General features: G+C 42.1%; 1 protein-coding gene across 4 annotated transcripts in view; it reads left to right on the top strand.

Moving 5' to 3' along the window:
• Window positions 1–1,115: 1,115 nt before the first annotated feature.
• The window catches only part of ATP11A (ATPase phospholipid transporting 11A), a 115,990-nt gene continuing 99,916 nt past the window's right edge, over window positions 1,116–17,189 (top strand). For all 4 annotated transcript variants that reach the window (XM_033051886.2, XM_033051885.2, XM_033051888.2 and 1 more), the window contains exon 1: window positions 1,116–1,249. In XM_033051886.2, the coding sequence (XP_032907777.1) occupies window positions 1,211–1,249 (39 nt within the window). In that variant the 5' untranslated portion in view covers window positions 1,116–1,210. The remainder of the gene's footprint in view (window positions 1,250–17,189) is intronic.

The raw sequence follows: 17,189 nt of genomic DNA, 5'->3' as shown, positions 1-17,189 counted from the left end.
AGTACTCCCAGCATCACTCCCTGACTCCCCTCAGTGCTCCCAGTTCGCTCCCAGCATCACTCCCTGACTCCCCTCAGCGCTCCCAGTTCGCTCCCAGCATCACTCCCTGACTCCCCTCAGCGCTCCCAGTTCGCTCCCAGCATCACTCCCTGACTCCCCTCAGTGCTCCCAGCTCGCTCCCAGCATCACTCCCTGACTCCCCTCAGTGCTCCCAGTTCGCTCCCAGCATCACTCCCTGACTCCCCTCAGTGCTCCCAGTTCGCTCCCAGCATCACTCCCTGACTCCCCTCAGTGCTCCCAGTTCGCTCCCAGCATCACTCCCTGACTCCCCTCAGTGCTCCCAGCTCACTCCCAGCATCACTCCCTGGCTTCCACCCCGCGCTCTCCTGCCATCCCAGTTCTTCCAGTATCGCTTCGTGTCTACCCTAACTGCTCCCAGATCCCTTCCCACTACTCCCAGTGCCACTCCCTGGCTCTCCAACAGTGCTCCCAGCTCTCTCCCAGCGCTCCCAATTTCACTCCCAGTGTTTTCCCTTCCCTCCCAGTATCGCTCCCTGCAGTGCTCCCAGTACAATGCACTGCCTCAGCACAGTGTTCCCAGCCCAGGCACGGGCAGGTTTCCCGTCTCTGCCGGCCGGGAGCCGGTACCGGCCGCCCCGGGAGCCGCGCTCGGGACGGGGAGCGCGCACAGGGCACGGCCGCCGGCGCGCGCGTGCCCGCCCCGCGTGACGTGCGCGCCGCCGGGGCCGCCCGGCGAGATCAGAGCGGCGCGCGCCGGGCGGGGGCCGGGCCGGTACCGGGCGGGCCCGCGCGCGCGCGCGCCGAGAGCGGGGAAGAGCGGGGGGAGCGGCGCGGGGGCGGCCCCGGCCCCGCCCGCCGGATAAAGCCCTGGGCGGCGAGTGCGGCGAGCAGAGCGCAGCGGGCGGGGGGCGGGAGAGCTTTCCTGGCAGCGTCTCAGCTCCCCCTGCCCTCTCTCGGCGGGACTGTGCTGGCGGCAGCGGCGGAGGGCATGCGGGGCCGCGGGGCGCCGCGCCGCAGCGGCGGCGGCGAGCACATGGCATAGCCGGGGCACGGCGGCGAGCGCCGGGCCGGCGTCACAGCGGGTCTGGCGGGACGAGCGCGGCTCTCTGCATGTGGCAAGTGAGGAGGCGAGCCAGGGAGCCCGGCGGCACCGGCGAGCACCCGGCGGCGCGGTCCTGAGCCGCCCGCCATGGATTGCAGCCTCCTGCGGACCCTCGTGAGCCGATACGTGAGTACCGCCGGTCCGCTCGCCCCCGGGCTCGCAGGAAGGGCTCGGTGGGAGTTGGGCGGTCCCGTGAGCGGCCCGGCGGCCGGGGCGCTCGGGGCCGCCGCTCGTGATGCCCGGTGCAAGCGGGGATGCGGCACCGGTGCCCTGCAGCCCGCCCGCCCCGCGGGACTGCCCGTCCCGGGCTGAACCTCGGCGGCCTGACCCGAGTTCAGAGCGCTGTAATTTACAGCGTGCTGCGATACGGAGTGAGCAGGGCAGATAAAACCTCGAGCTCTCCAGCTTTTTTTTTTTTTTTTAATATGTTTGCATTTTGTTTGATTTTTTTCCCCTTTCTCTTCGCTATATTGTTTCAGGCAAGTGACTTTTTTGTGGAATTGTTTAGTTTAAGTATACTGACGAATGGTCGGAACGGTCCCAAGTTTTTATGGGTGTGCGTAGTAAGAGTCAAACACTCGGGACTCGAGAGTGCCCCGGGAAAAGGGGCTGGTGTGGCTTGGTGGGCAGCGTGTGAAAACCCACCCGCACCGCCCGAGAGAGCAGCTGAGCAGCGCCTTAGAGTGGGGTCCGGCTGCAGGCTGAGGTGCGTCAGTGAGTGCTGCTCCAGTACCGTGGAACCCCTAATCAATACTCGGGGTAATAGTTTAAGTAGATAAGTGGCCCGCCTTTAAGTGCGGGGTTGTTCAGTACAAGCCATGGCAAATTTCTGCTTTTGGGTGTTTTTAAAGTATAGGGAAAAATAATAGGAATTTTCAAATACAAATAATAGATTTTCTTAAGCAGGAGGTACTTTTGCCTTAGTCAGAGCACTCAAGTTTTCTCAGTTACAGTAAGTACACTTAGTTTTGGATGTGCCAAGAGCTGTGTCCACCTAATACAGGCTGAAGTCTGTCTTTTTGAAGTATAAACAAAGAATAGTAGCAGAGATTAAAAATGATACTCTTTTTTTCTTCTGGTTTACAATAGGATATATGTGGGATGAGGAGAGAGTGGAGAGGTGAGTTTTGAAAGCAGCTACGTGTATATAGATCTTTAGAAAGTGATCCTAAGAAAAGGAAGCAAATACTCCAGTGATGTGTAGCAACAGTAATAATGAGGTGTAAGAGAGGGAGTGGTCTCTGGATATAGAGACCAGGTGAGTTGTGCTGAGGTCTATTTGGAAAGAGGTGAGATCACTTTGGGTGTAGAGATCTGTCGGTGCTGATCTAACTGTTAGATTTAATTTAAGATGTCTTTGTGTATGGTCACATCTGGAGCCTGTACAGATGTGTTCATTTTGCACAGAGCAGGCACGCTGTTAAATCTCTTCTGCATAACATTGTTGCTAACCTCTTCCAAAGTAGGCTTAACCATCAAATATGGAAGAAGTGGGCTTGAGAACAGCTGTAGTAAAGATACTTGAGATGACAGTATGTTTGAAAGTAAGGGACTTGAGCTCTTGAGTTGTGAACTGTCACCACCCTCCTGCACTGCTGATGAGACCAACAAAGCAGTCTAAAAGATAAATGCAACATTATTATGTCCAGGTGAAGAAGGCTTCCTATTGCCCAGGTCCCACTACCTTCTGTATTGTGTGCATGCCAATAGGCTATGCCTAGGGTGGCCCATGCTGCCTTGTATATTTTCACCTGTTACTTCTTGTTATTCTGCTTCTGCTCAGTGTCTTAACTTTGAAGCCTTTCTTCCAGGGAAAGGTAATTTTAAGGAAAAGTTGCTGTAAGTAAATTTGTGTTCATGTCAGTAAGACTGTTGTGGTCTGGCAACCTTATGTGGTTTTGCTTGTCTTTTTCTTTTTTGTATCTGCATGGTTTAACTGCTTTTGTACATCTACAGCAGTGGAAATGACAAGTACTAGTTTGACTGCTGGGCCTGAACCTGACTGCTCTGCAGGAGTAGCAGGTGTACATGCCAGGGACATCACTCCAGAGCTGTTCACCAAAGCTCTGTGTGCACCAGCCAGGCACAAAGATCTAGATGTGCTTGCCACTTTCCAGACTGCTTTTAATAAGGGAGACAAGGCAGCGATTCTTCTGTGGGAGAGCTGGAGTGGATGGTTAAGTCTTGTGTTTTTTCCAAAGTAAGCTCAAGCTTGAGTTTAGTTAAAGTCGATACAAAAACATTTTGTGATCAGGGTCTTAGAACTATGAGTTTTTGTTCTGCTAGTCTCCTGGAGACTTGTTCAGCTGCAGGTCCTTCCTAGAGAATGCTGATCTCTGGATTATGCCAAGAACCTTGGCTGATGCATTTGGAGATGCTGGGTTGGCTGGGAGCTTTTATGATACGATCTTGGGAAAATAGTTGTGATGGTATGTACTAATGGAGACTTCTGTTAGGATGGTTTCTAAAAGTTTTGTGTCATTACTTTCTCAGCCCTGTTTGTTATAGGGCATAAAGGCATAAGTCAAACTAGGGGGGTTTGTTGTGATTGGGAAGATCCCTCCCATTCCTCTTTCCTTTACTGGACAGTTTCTGTCCTGAAGCAAGCGCAAAATCAGTGCATGTATTTCCAAGGCCCTGTGCAAGAATAGTAGTGACTGGATGCTGTCAGCTTCCTGGTTAGCATTTTCAAATATTTGCTGTTTTACCTGCATTGAGTGTCCTTTTTGTATCTTCGAGGCATTGGAGAGTTTAGTGATGTGGGTTGAATAAAATACATGTTCAACATGCTAGTCATACTGTATTTCATATTTCTTCACCAAGAGATGTTGTAGTCTTTTAGAAGGACAGAGGAAATTGTCTATCTTAATAAATTTTTAAATTGATATTCTTTTGTTTTGCCCCTTTAGATCATCCTGAAAATTTTGGGTTCTTTTCAGTTCACCTCTTGCTTCCTGTAACCATTACTGCAGCCAAACTCAATGTACAGGACTGATGGTAAAAATAAGTGTTTTACAGAAAGTGTTTGTTTCACTGCAGTACAACTGAGATGAAGTTCAATTTTCCAAATCCTTTGTGATCTTTCAAGCTGATAAACAGCATTGTAATTTTCTTATTTGTGTCTGTTGAGGTCAGTCTGTGTGTTTTACCGCTTTGGAATGCGTATGAGCTATGTTAGAGGCATCTTTAAGTAACTAGATAGAAACACCCTAGTATACAGCTTTGCTTCTACATGGACTCATAGGAACTGAATAAGTCTTCTACATTAATATAAATAAGATAAATTTTGACACCACAAATTACTATTTTTATTTCCCAAATGATGGCCATATGTGGGTAGTATGAACATTACTTGGTGGGACTATATTTTTTGTCACATACTCTATAAAATAAAGCCTTTTTTATAGATGTTGCTTTTGCATCAGACAAAATAATTCTGTCTTCTCCTTGGATTCCCCAGAGGATGTGTGCTACCCCAGGGAGGGCAGCTGCACAGCCAGAGAATACAGAATTAGCATGGGGTATCCTGTAAGTGTCATGCAGAACCTGCTTAGTAACAAGAGAAACTTGTTAGCTTAATATTAAGCACTGCACTATTTAGGAGACAAAAACAAGCATATGATGGCAATTAAAACTGCCTCTGCACAAAATTAGCTTCTGTTTTGTAGTTAAATTATTTGGGACACTGTGGATATCATTAGGTGGTCTGTTCTGCCTGTGTTATTGCAGCTGCTTTAATTTTCTCTGATCACTTTTTTTTTTGTTGGTGATAGGACTTCTGAAGTCAGTCCTCATCAAGTTAAAAGTTGGTTACTAATATTTAAACAGATTTTAGTGACATCTTTCATAAATACAGACTTTCTTTAATAAAACATGGGCATATGCCTTCTGTCTCTGTTTATGGCTGAACATGGATTTGGATATTCCTGAATGTCGTTGATTTGAATATAGCTGGGCAATCTGGGAGGTGTTGCTCTTCTGCATATGCCTGTTAGGACGTGAAATGGTTGCTGAACATCTTGCAGCCTATGGTGATAGTCTGTTCTGTATTTGTAAGACAACTGGCCCTGGTCACTATAAGCTCCTGCCCAGGTGTATGGCTTTAGGTTGTGCTGTAAATGCTGCTGGGTCAGAGGTTACTGAAGAGTTTTGCCTGTATTACGTAGTATATTTAGAGATCTTGCTACTTTACTGCTTCTCCTCTTTCAGGTTCTCCTGTTACTTTAGTATTACAGATCTGGATCTTAAGTATTTGTTACCTGTGTAAGTATCTCTAAATGCAGGTAGTAGCAGGCAAGATGGGTTTCCAGAAGGAACAGTGATTTACTACAGCTTTTGTCTCTGGGGAGCTGCTGGCCTATTAGTTGTGCAGGTATTTCTGAAAAGTATCTTTTTTTGGGAGGCTGGAATAAATTGAGTTTACAAATGGATGCTCTATTTTTCACTTTTGTAGAAGTAGGTCAACTTTAATCGTAGTTTGAGAAGACATTTGACTAGCCTAACAAGGAAGTTATGGTAGGGATTTTTAGCAAGTTCTTAACCAAGTTTCATAACAGTGTGTGACTTTTTATCATTGACTTATATCATTCTGTTGCTTTTGATTGGCCTTATTCTAAAACTGTTTTCTAATTGTGTTCCCTAAGTATTTTACTTGTGTATGTAGTCTTAGTAGACACAGATTAATATTGAACTTGAGTTTATTTATTTATATAACAATGTGGTAGAGGTTGATAACTGCTTTGACATGAAAGTTGGTGAAATTGTAAGCCTTGGTGCTTTATAGTAATTTGTGTCTTAAAGGACAGTCCAGTTCTCAAGTGTTTCAGATGACCTGTAGTTTTTAATCTAAATTGAGTTCATTCATTTGAGAGTGTTTGATTCTTGCTTTTGCTTCTGAATTTATTCAGCCTCCTTTGTACTCTTGCAGATGAGTACTAAACTGGTGCCATCTATGTTTCTTAGCCAAGGTTCCTGTTAAACAGTTTTCTTCCTAGTCTAGTAAGTCAAAAGCGTGGCATTTTTAAGTTCAGAGGTATAATTTGATGAAATCTGGCGCTGTTTTAAGCTGTATATAAGCCTATTTAAAAGACTTTGCTAGCTGTGTTGAGTGCACAAATGATGCTGTCTGTAGGATCTGTATGTGCGCTCATGGGTCAACAATTAGTAACTTGCAGCTCTTAAGAGTTTGTGTCTATTCCTGATATATAATCCATTTTTGTTATCTCTTGTGCAAGTCTGTGTGTCACAATGTTTTTTTTGAAACTTGAGATGCTTCCCATCTCTCAGCTCTGCTTCACTGCAGGTACCAGTTCTTCCTGCTGTGGGAGGTTCAACAGAGGGCATCAGACAGCATGAGTAAGTTTGGAATTCCTGTTTCCCCGAGCACCATTGCTTGTTATTTGCCTAAGTGCCTTTTTCTCTTATTTTTTTGTGGGGTGACTATCTGTATGGAGTGCTTCCTGCTGACTTTTGCACAAGTTATTTTAAAAAGGCCAAGTTTCAAAGCATTACTTAGGAGTTAATTCTTTTGAATGTGGCTGACAGAATCTGGCACTCCTGCAAATTTAGCTCTTCATACTGGTAATGAGTCTTCTGTTCATTCTGGTTTGTAATGTGCTTGAAAGATATTTCAGCATTATCTGATGCTCAAAAAGTCCCCAGATACTCTCCCTTCCCCATCAATTATTAATTGCTGAAGGGCAATAAACATGGAGAATTGCATGAGCTCTGCTTTTTTTCCCTCCCCCGACTCCATCAATTAACTAATTTACAAAAGAAACATAACTTCCTTTTTCTTCTGAGAAAAAAACAAATGAAAATAGGACATCGTGTATATAAAAGTTAACTTACAGGAAGTCAGTGTACATATTACATGCTGGTTGCTATTGACTACAAAATATTACTCATCTGCACTCATCAGATGTTCTATGGTAGTAGAAAACATTGCTTTTGGAGCATCTAAATTGTGGAACTGCTTCAGTGACTTAAAATAGATCAAGAAGTTTTGATCTTTTTTTAGCATCTCAAAAATCCTGAGATGAGAACTGCATAGTTGCCTTTGTCTTGATAACATGTTTTTTGATTAAAAAAAAGTTGAATATTGTTCTACTTTTATGCATTTTCTCTAGCATCACTGAGTATCAGTTCTGCAAGAAGGATGCCTTTTGAAAATTCTTTTTGGGAATGGAAGAGAACAAAGTACCACATAGCGCATCTATAGCTTAACATCTCTGATCACCATTTCTCATTGATTTTTTTTCTTCTGTCATACAGTAGTGGTTGAAAGAAGAAAAGTGACAAGGTGGAATGGGATTTTTCTAATGAGACTGCTTTTTAAACCCCCAGCACTTAGAAAGCATTAGAAAGCAGTGACTGGGCTGACAAGTAAAGCATTCCACAATTTCCATGGCTGGCTACTGCTTGTGGTGTTGAGATGGGCATAGTGAAACTTAGTCCATCTAATTAGGTTTAAGTGTGACTGGAAACCCATTGTGGTTTCTGAGGTGCTCCCATGGGATTTACTGTGGGATGCCTGTTGCATGTCCTGTGCAGGTGTGTCAGGGAGCAGAAACAAGAGAAAAAGCTGTCACAGAGAAGACTGAGCAGATGTTTTAGAACCTGTTATGCAACTGGATTCAACTGTACTGGGTTTTTTGTTTGGTTTTTCTGTTGGGCTTTTGTCGTTGTTGTTGCTGTTTGAGCAAAATAGTATGCCTCGCCTCCTAGAAGTCTTTTAGACAGATGATATTCTTTCCAGAACAATTCAGCTTATTCTAGTGGAATACATTATCCTGTGTAATGGAATACCACTACACAGGATAATGTATTATTTTTATTTGTATAATTGTTGAGGGACATTTCAGCTGAAGTCCATCCTGAGCTGCAAAGCAAAATGACACTGGAATGCTATTACCTTCTCTGCTATAATTACCATGGCAACAGCTGCAGGTAGACAAGGCAAACCAGGGATTCTTATTCTATATCATGTGTACACAAGCTGTTTTTCTTCCCTGTCAGTAATGACTCTGAGAAGCCTGTGGCACGGACTCTTGAGTTGTCATTAAAAATGTTTTATTTGGCTTTTTTTTTCAATTTAACTTTGATTTTAATTTTGCAACTACTAAGTATTTGTGATAGACACTATGTTAAAAAATGCACTTCTTTTAGGAAGAAGCTGGCAGCCTTTCTTGGATTGTTCTAGAAGACTGAGATGAGCTGGTGGCTCTGGAGTTTGTTTGGAAGATCACAGAAGACCACAGGCTGATGAATCGCGTGCATGTCTTTGCAGATCTGGATGTTAATTTCTATGTGGATTCATCTTTTCTCAGGACAGGGATGAGAGTACTGTCCACCTTCTCCTAGGGGGAAGTTGTAAGGGTGCTTTAATGCTTCCGGGGAACAAAATTACTGTGTCACAGGAAGAAAACTGGGTGTGACCACAAGCCTGTAATGGCTGTTTTCTGGGGTTGCTTTTTCTTCTTGTTACCTAAGTGTTCTGCATTACTTCTCCTGATACCACCTATTTCCCTCTTTATTCCTCTATCTGCATTCATGTGCAGATGGGTGCACATGTGCTTCCTTAAGTCATGTGCTATTCATTTAGCACTGTCAAAAATTATGGCAAGATTTTCCAGGGGTACAAATGCGTATTGGTATTTAAAAAAGGGTCTTCATATGAGCTCTCTTCTGGTTGCTGGGAAAGTGTGTTTTGATGTGCCTCTTATTTACATCATCCTGGTCATTACTACTAGCATGGATGCTTAAGAATTTGGAGATTTCCTAGAGACATGTTTCCATTTGTTTTGCCCTTCCCTGTAGACTAATTTCCCTTTTTGAAATAGGAGGATCTGTTTCCTTCATTAATCATTAATCTCATCTTGATATGGGCTGGGGTAAGGGAGGAATAGTGTTTCTTTTTCCTGGTGACACTCACTACTAATCTCTTTGCTTCAGTCAAAAGAGGATTTCATCTAACCTATTTTGAATAGAGGATTAAGGACAATTAGGCTCTTCCTCTGCTTCACCATTAAGATGGGATGTTGTGAAATCCTCTGAAAAGAACATCTGCTGATGTGCCATTAAAGTTTTGCAAAATTAATGTTAATAATCAAAATAGTTGTATGCGGAAAAACCCTTGTGTATGAAGTACTTGTCTGGAGCTAATTGTATGGATGGACTGGGGAGAGGGAAGGAATTCTGAACTGTTTGCTCGTTTTTTTGTCTCTAATGTTTTGAATTTACACTGTGAAATAGACATGCAGATGAACTTGAATGGATTTTTTTATCTGAATTGCATTAGTAACTTGCAGTTCATGCTTAGCATAGTTCTTCACTACTTTTCGAAATCCAATTAATGATGTGTTTGCACAAATTATTGTAATGAAGTGCAAACACTAACCATTATCTGTGCTTGTATAACTATTTTATGCTAGTTATATTAATTGTAAGTAGCATGTCTTGAGATGAATCTCAAACAGCAGTGGCATTTGATGGCTAACATGAAACTGCTGTATTTGTCAAGAGGTCATTAGCAAATAAAACTGGAAAATGCTACTGTTATTGGAACATATGATGTGCATAAGACATTTTAAGGGTTAATGTGAAGGAAAGATGACTGTGTGTATTTTTGAGAAGTTTGGCTTACAATTTTATACTGTAAATGATAGCACTGGTTACCTTCCATGAGGCATGGATAATATTCTGTGAAGCTACAAAGAAGGTAGTTGAGTGACGCTTGCCTCTGAGAAATTGTACTTGCAGTCTTAATTTTATTACTAGCAGTTGTAGGTAGGTTACTGAAACTCATAATTTCTTTAGGTTTATTTCCAGCAGAACACTAAAGAGTCAAATCTAATCCTATTTTAGGGGTGGTAATGTAACTGAAGAAGGGTTGTTGAGAAAAAAGCTGAAGTCTACTTACTTGGTCTTACTGTTGAGGTGGCTGTGAGTTGAATAAACTGTAATTTCCCAGGCTGGTGTTATCCGTGGTTCATGAATGGGTGGAGTGTTTGGCTCTGGGATCCCAAAGCTCACTTCAAGGAGAACTGGGTTCTGTAAAAATGTATTGGGTGCCTTTGGCTTGGACTGGAGGCTATAGTAACAGAGGGCATGCCAATTGCTGCATGAGTTTGGGAATATGGAGGAAACATTGTTGGGGAATTTGACATCTACTTATTCAGTGACTGCTTTTTTCAGAGGAGGAAGACATTATTTAAAACTTAACTACATTAAAGTTCTTAAAAACCAGGCTGGGATTTAACCTTCCTGTAAAATGTGCCTGTGTAGAAATACAATATGTATGCAAGAGGTTACTGTAAGTGTAGGCTTGAAACAGTTTGACTGAGTCATGGCTAAAAAAGTAAACTTTTATGCTGATATTTGCAAAAGTATAATGTAAGTAATTTCAGGCTAGATATTTTGCTTTGGTTTAAAAGACTCCTTATACTTCAAGCAGATTTTGAAAGATTAATGTTAGTCCTTTTGTTAAATACTCAATTTTTTTCTCTAAACATGGGATACACTGACATGCTGTTATTTATTGGTATGTTGTGTGTGTGTTACAGAACTTCTTTCCATTCAATTGTGTAGTTCCTTTTTCTTGGATTTTTTTTTTTAGTGATATTACACTAGCAGTAACTATGATGATTAGGGTTACCTTTATCTTTCGTATTTTAGTCTCCTCACCATTTTTATAAACTTTGGGAAGCTTAACTCTGATACATTAAACTTTTTGCTCACGTAGGCTAAGAAAATAATAACAATTTTAAAAAATCAAACATTTCTCAGGTAACCTTAATCATTAAAAACATTATCGAGTTAATTTGATGTTTAAAATCCAGTATATAGATTTTAAAATGTCTTATATTGTTTCTTTTAGAAGAATATTAGGTTTTTTGTCGTTTTTAACCAGAAATTATCAGATTTTCAGTTCCTGACTACCTTAAACAAACAGTTTTCAGGGTTCTAAACAAGTCCCCTTTATTTTTGACTTAGTTTTGTATGTTGTTGGTACAAGAGATAAATAACTAGTTGAATATATGGTTGCTTGTTAATATCTTAGTGGGAAGAATGGGGGCAAGTGGGCTTAAAATAGCATAAGAAATTTGTTTGATGACAATTACTGTGCACAACTACATAATTCTTTTACCTTCGAAGATTTAAAAAAAAAAGACAGCACAAAACTAACCCATAGGGTTATTGTAACTTCACCTGCAAGTGCTGTGGTATTGCTAATCTCCTGAACAATATTAATTGACTGCTTGCTATTTACAGCTGTCAAGTGACCAGATGGCCTAATTTGTTAGGAGGTGCCTGTGTACTGGCACTAAGCGGGAAGAAATGAAGAGAAAAATGGAAAAAATCTCTCTCCTTAGCCCAGAATGGCATGATTGCTTTAAGCTGGTTCATGAATATGAATATGTTGACTTCTCGATGCTGTAAGCTGTTCTCTGACATAAGGAGGTTATGTTTCAATACTGGTTGGCTGTAATGGCACAGAAGCAATAGCAAAGCTTCGCTTTAGTGAAGCAGTGCACAGTGAACAGGGACAGGTATAAAGATGTATTTATAAGGGGCAGTCTGGGTTGTTGTTTTGCGTCTCCTGCCTCTTTGAGCCCAGGAAGTCCCAAATTTAAAAGGTTTACTTTTTTCTTAAAGGGAGGTTCTTAAACCTCTGTCTTACTTCCTAAGAAGTGAAGAAGTTACCTTGAGCATTTTTACTCTGTTAGTGATGTTTGCTGTAACTTGTTTAAAGACCTTTTATGCCAGCATATATATAAAATAAGTTTTTAAAAAATGACTTGAGGCTAGATTTCTGCTGGGCATGTAGAATTAAAATAGCAGTATTCCTTTGCTATTTTCTTGCAAACTCTAAGGTATTTTAAGATGAAAATAGTAATACTTTTATGCAGGTGTTTGCTTTCTTAAATGTTAAAAATGGTGACAAAAGCCAAATAAAGTTTGCTTGAGTTGTGGTAATAGTTGAGTCATTGACAGAATTGCAAATACTTGCAGGCCTTTAAAGCTAGTAAGGCAGTGGCATTGGCTTTTCTTGCTTTCGCCCTCTGCCTGCAGTCAGACTGCTTAATTCTGCTTATGACTATTTCTTGCTGCAGAATAGCAGCTACTTGATTATGTGGCTTGTAGCTAATCTTTGACAGTCTATGATAAAGGGAAAAAGTGCTACTGTGCTGTCAAATTCATAGTTATGTCTTGGAGATGTGCAGTGGAGAAGGAGGAATGTGGACTTGAGCACAGGGAGCTTCCCACCTGGCACTGGGCAGTTGGGTCAGTGAAAAAGGAGTGGAAAAGCATGTTGGTGGTGCCTGGCTGCAGGCAGCTGCATCCTGTCACTTCTTCCTTAAACTGATTAAAGGTGTGATCTGATTCCCTTCGGTGTCTGCAGATGTGGAAAAGACCCAAGGAGAAGCACTGAGCAGCTGAGGTGGTGATGGTGTGTGTGTAACTCCTGGAGTCTTGCAGGAGCTGGCAGAAGGGACTCTGGCTGCACAGACAGCTTTGTGCTTCCTTTCCCTCTTGGGATGTGCTGTTGGCTGGTTCAGAGACACCTGTTTCACTCTGCTGAGTGACAAAGAACTGGGCAGTGACTGTGTGGGTGCATTCCTGGAGAGGCATCTCTGTTCCTCTGGGTTTGAGGCTGAAATGGGTGAAGCAGTAGCAGGTTTTGCTTTGAGGGAAGGAGTGCTGCCAAGTGCCAGAGTTCTAGGTAGTGCTTCTAGCAGGAATGAAGTGACATCCCTGAGTGCTGGCTGATGAGTCAGGGGCTGGTTTGGCAAGATGCTGATATCCATGGCACACTGCCTTGTTGTGTGAGTAGCAGCTGGCATCGGAAGAGAAGTAATTGGGAGAGGGATGGGAGTTAAGTGTGTGTAAATGTCAAGAATCTTGGTGGTTGATAGAATGAGGAGAGGTATGTGAGGGACTACATACTGGAGGGAATGTTAGAATGTTACTTAAAAATAAACCAACTGGGAGGTAACTCCACCTTTTTTTCCCCAGACTGATTCTCTGGTGTGCATGCTCTTGCAGCACTTGTGTGCTGTGACTTGACCTTCCTTAAGTTCTAAGTACAGTCAAAACATAATGATGTGTAGGGGAAATGGAATAGCCCTTAAATGCCTAATATTTTTGAGAACCTGTTTTATAGAAATAAGGATGCCAGTGCAGGAGTAGCTCAAGTCTGTGAGAGTCTATAGAACAGGCAGCTGTGGGAGACTGTCTTTGGTTTAACGTGAAGACCAGTGTCAAATGCTCAAGATTTTCTTTGCATGGAGACAAGATGTACGCAATCTATTTTACTAACGATATTTGTAATGAATTAATTCTGAAAATGATTACTTTATCTCAGCATTTTTAAAACAAGCAACAAAAAATATTTGTTAATATCATACTAGTCTGAAAAAGCTTCATGCTTTTTACCTCTTTCAATAAAAAGTGACAAGATAATCTGGAGAGATCTCTTCTAACCTACCTTGCTGTAATTCTAAAATAAGAACTAGTGACTTCTGCTTAATTTAAAGGAGAAAATTGCCTTGCTTTTTTTACAGCCATCTTGGTTTTAATCTCTGAACCTATGGAAGTAATAAGACATCCTAAAGTTTAAAACAGGCCCTGTGGATGAAGCTGCATAACGCCCTTAAGTGATGACCCAGAGGCTCAGGCAGTAATTAGACTGTGTGGTGCGTTTGTTCATTTGTGCTTAAAGATCACTACAACAAAGGTTCACAACAGCTTCCCTGTGTTTATCTGCTCAGTGAAAACTACTGTAGGTGGAACTGAGTCTTTCATAGCTGTGCACTTGACCAGGCTAAAGTATTTCTCCTGGTTTCTATTCTTCTAGTTAAAGAAAAATTATTGCAGTCAGCCTATACGTGGTTATTATCATAATTCCCTACGCTCTTTAATTCATGTACCGATTACAAAATCTTTTTCCTTCAAAAATGGATTTTTCTCGAAGTAGTCAGTAATTTGTTAAGCTGTCTGATTCGTGTATCTTAATTCAGATGTTCATAATATCTGAGGAAGTTCTAGCCTGAAAAAAGATGGTAGTGAGTAGCTAGGAGGAGAGGGGGCTGTGGGTGGGAAGCTCTTTGAGAGCTGCATGCCTATAACTTAATTTGGAAGCTGCTGTTGTATGTGACCTGAGAGGCTGGAAAAGAAAAGCTACTAGACTTTAATTAGTAACAAATAGTGTGAAAATGCTTGTGCCCTTGAGACTTAAGCTGGCCTGTCTCAGCTTTCATGACAAGATCGTTGTCATCGTGGAGCACGGATGGGTGCGTGTGCTCTCAGGGGTTACTCGGGAGCTCCATTGAGGTGCTGAAACTACACGTGTTTAGTTTGGGGAGTGTGGAAATGGTAAAAAGATATAAAATAGCATCAATTCTAGACATTTTTATAGAGTTACTTAGGCAATGCCATTAATATAGAAAAAATACTGGATCATGGTAATGAGCATGTAGCAGTAAGCTGTTCTTGAAACGCTTCTTACTGGGTTAAGAGTGTACAAGTTTTGGAAAGGATCTCAGGCCTTAAGTTAAGGAAAAGGTGGTGAAAAGTTAGGAAGGAAAATATGAAAGTAAAACCTCCTTGATCTCAGTGTAGTTGGCATCTTCTCTTAAAATAATTTGGGTTTATGCAACGAGGTTTCTATGTCTGTTTTAAAATACAAAAGAGAAGAATGATGAGAGAATATTCCATAGAAAAGTGGGAGTCCTTGGCTGAAAGAGAAACTTGAGTACTTGATATCATGTGCTTGAAGTCACGTGTTGTAATGTGTCCTTCTGTGGTTTCTGAGCTGGAGGCTGAGGGAGAGCAGGCTATAAATACTTCTCTGTTCTCCGCTTATGTGGTCAGTTGAAGCTTGATCGAACGTTCATTTAGAACTTGACCACTAAATTGGCAAATTAAGCCAGCTTTCCTGCTTCTGATTTCAGCTTACTCTTAAAAAAAGAAAAAAAAAAAGCAAAGTGAATCTACCTGCTCCTGCTAAATGTTTTAAATTGGGATGCACTCTTAGGAGGCTTGTTCTAGAAGAGGATCTGAAAATTTTGGTAGACTATTCCAGGAGAAGATCTTTCTTCCTCTCCTTGGAGTAGACTTTTGAAGAATTAATAGACTCCTTTGGAAAGGCTGAGCCCAGTACAATCCATTTACATAAAGCAATCTTTTCTACAAATGTTTATTTTTATTAGCAAATATGTTAAAACATCTGGTCTTATTTTGCACTGTTCATGGGTGTTTCCTTACCTTTAAACTGGAGACATTCCTGAAAAGGCTGAATTCTGAACCTAAGCTCAGAATAGATACCAGAAAGTGTACGACCCTTGCTCTGGAGGACATTTAACAGCCTCACTTGGCTTTCTAAACTTCTGCTTGTCCAGCTTTTGTTTCCTCTGCAGATGTTCAGGATGCTCCGTTTCTCCATGCCCTGTGTCAGAATAATGAATTAATCTGTAAGTCTCGATGCATCCTATTCCAGTGCCTCAGTTTCCCTTTAGTGCTGCTTAAGGTAATCTTACTGTGGTTCCTGTCTCTTCCATAGAGGCTTTCTTAAAGGTCTTTTTCTGCTCAGATTCCTGGTTCATTGTTCCACAGTTATTATCCTCCCCGAGCCAAGATTGTGCTGGGAGGGTTTCTCCACAGTTCTTTGCTCACCTTGTCTATCTCCTTGTGTGCATTCCTATTGAGGAGTTACAGGGAACAACACAGTGAACTCCAAATGAGTTCTCCTGCCCTAACATTGCCTCCCTCCTTCCCACAGTCTGCTCTGGGTCATCTGATTCCCAGCTGACCAGATCAGCTGTTGCTGTGTGGGGCCTTATACAGGAAGGATAAATTGACCCTTGCTTCCTTTGAAGATCTCACTGCTTTGGGTGTTTGGAAAAGCACAACCAACAAAGCCTACTTTTGTTATCTCCCTCAAACTGAGCTGAAGAGTATGACTGAAAGGATTATGCCACACTAGGTTACTAAATATATATTTGCATGACACTCTTGCACTAAAAAGAAAAACACAACGATAGCTGTCTCCAGTAGTGACAGGAGTACCTTCTTTTAGTGGACATCAGTGCCAAAACTTTATTTTAGTACCTTCAAAGTGATTAGTACAGAGAACAGTGCTGCAGCTGTCTTGGCAGGCTGTGCTAGGAAGAAGTGCAGTTCCTAATTTAGTGTGTATCTGATTGATGCATTTGAAAGTGGCAATTCAGCCTGGCAGCAAAAAAGGATTGAAAGCTGGTGCTGAGCACAGTAGGGTTTAGCTTATGGTAGCTCAGGGCTATTTTGTTCTGTACAAAGGGGAAATGTTAGTGTGTTTACCCTGTGCCCTCAGAGAAATGGATTGTAGGATGGTCAGTGTTGTAGCCTGGCTGCTTGTTGCTAGAAGGAGTTGGAAAATAAAGGTGTATTTTGAAATAGGTACCTTGCTGTCTTTGAGGCTTTGCAACTATTAGCTGTGGAGCAAGTTCTGTACCTGGGAGAACCACCTGAGAACATTCCCAACGAGCATTATTTTGGTCTGTCCAGGTCAAGTTTAGATTTTGGGTTATCTGAATAATGATCTGATGCTTAGGCTGGGAAGCATTTGTGAGGGCACTAGTTGCTATTGGGTCACTTCAAATAGAACTTAAAATCTGGAAGCCTGTTCTTACAGGCACATGATTTGCAGGAGGATGCATAAAGCTGTCTTGTAGCAGTTTTATAGAGACAGCAAGAGCCTGAGGGAAACACGTTCCTTTGGCCTCTTACTAGAGAGTCACAAACAAAAGATTGCATTGCAGTGTGTGCTGAGCCTGCCAAACCCCAGGAACTGTGATTATAGCTGCAGTGCAAGATGTATCTCCTTGGCTGGGATAAATCTGGAAGTTGCAGTGGGGTTGCTGTGTCTAATCATTGCTCTGTGTGCCTTGACACATGGCTATATGACTACAGCCAGGACAACTGTGTAAAAAGCTTGGTGAAAAACAGATTTAATATAAGCTAAAACTTTCCTTGGGTGACAGGGGGTGGGCTGTTGAGCAGAGTGTTATGTTAAGGCTCCTGCTTT

Source organism: Catharus ustulatus, chromosome 2 (genome assembly GCF_009819885.2).
Source record: "Catharus ustulatus isolate bCatUst1 chromosome 2, bCatUst1.pri.v2, whole genome shotgun sequence".
NCBI classification, from domain to species: domain Eukaryota; kingdom Metazoa; phylum Chordata; class Aves; order Passeriformes; family Turdidae; genus Catharus; species Catharus ustulatus.
Note: the sequence above shows the minus strand (reverse complement) of the source record. Positions and strands in the feature narration are given on the sequence as shown.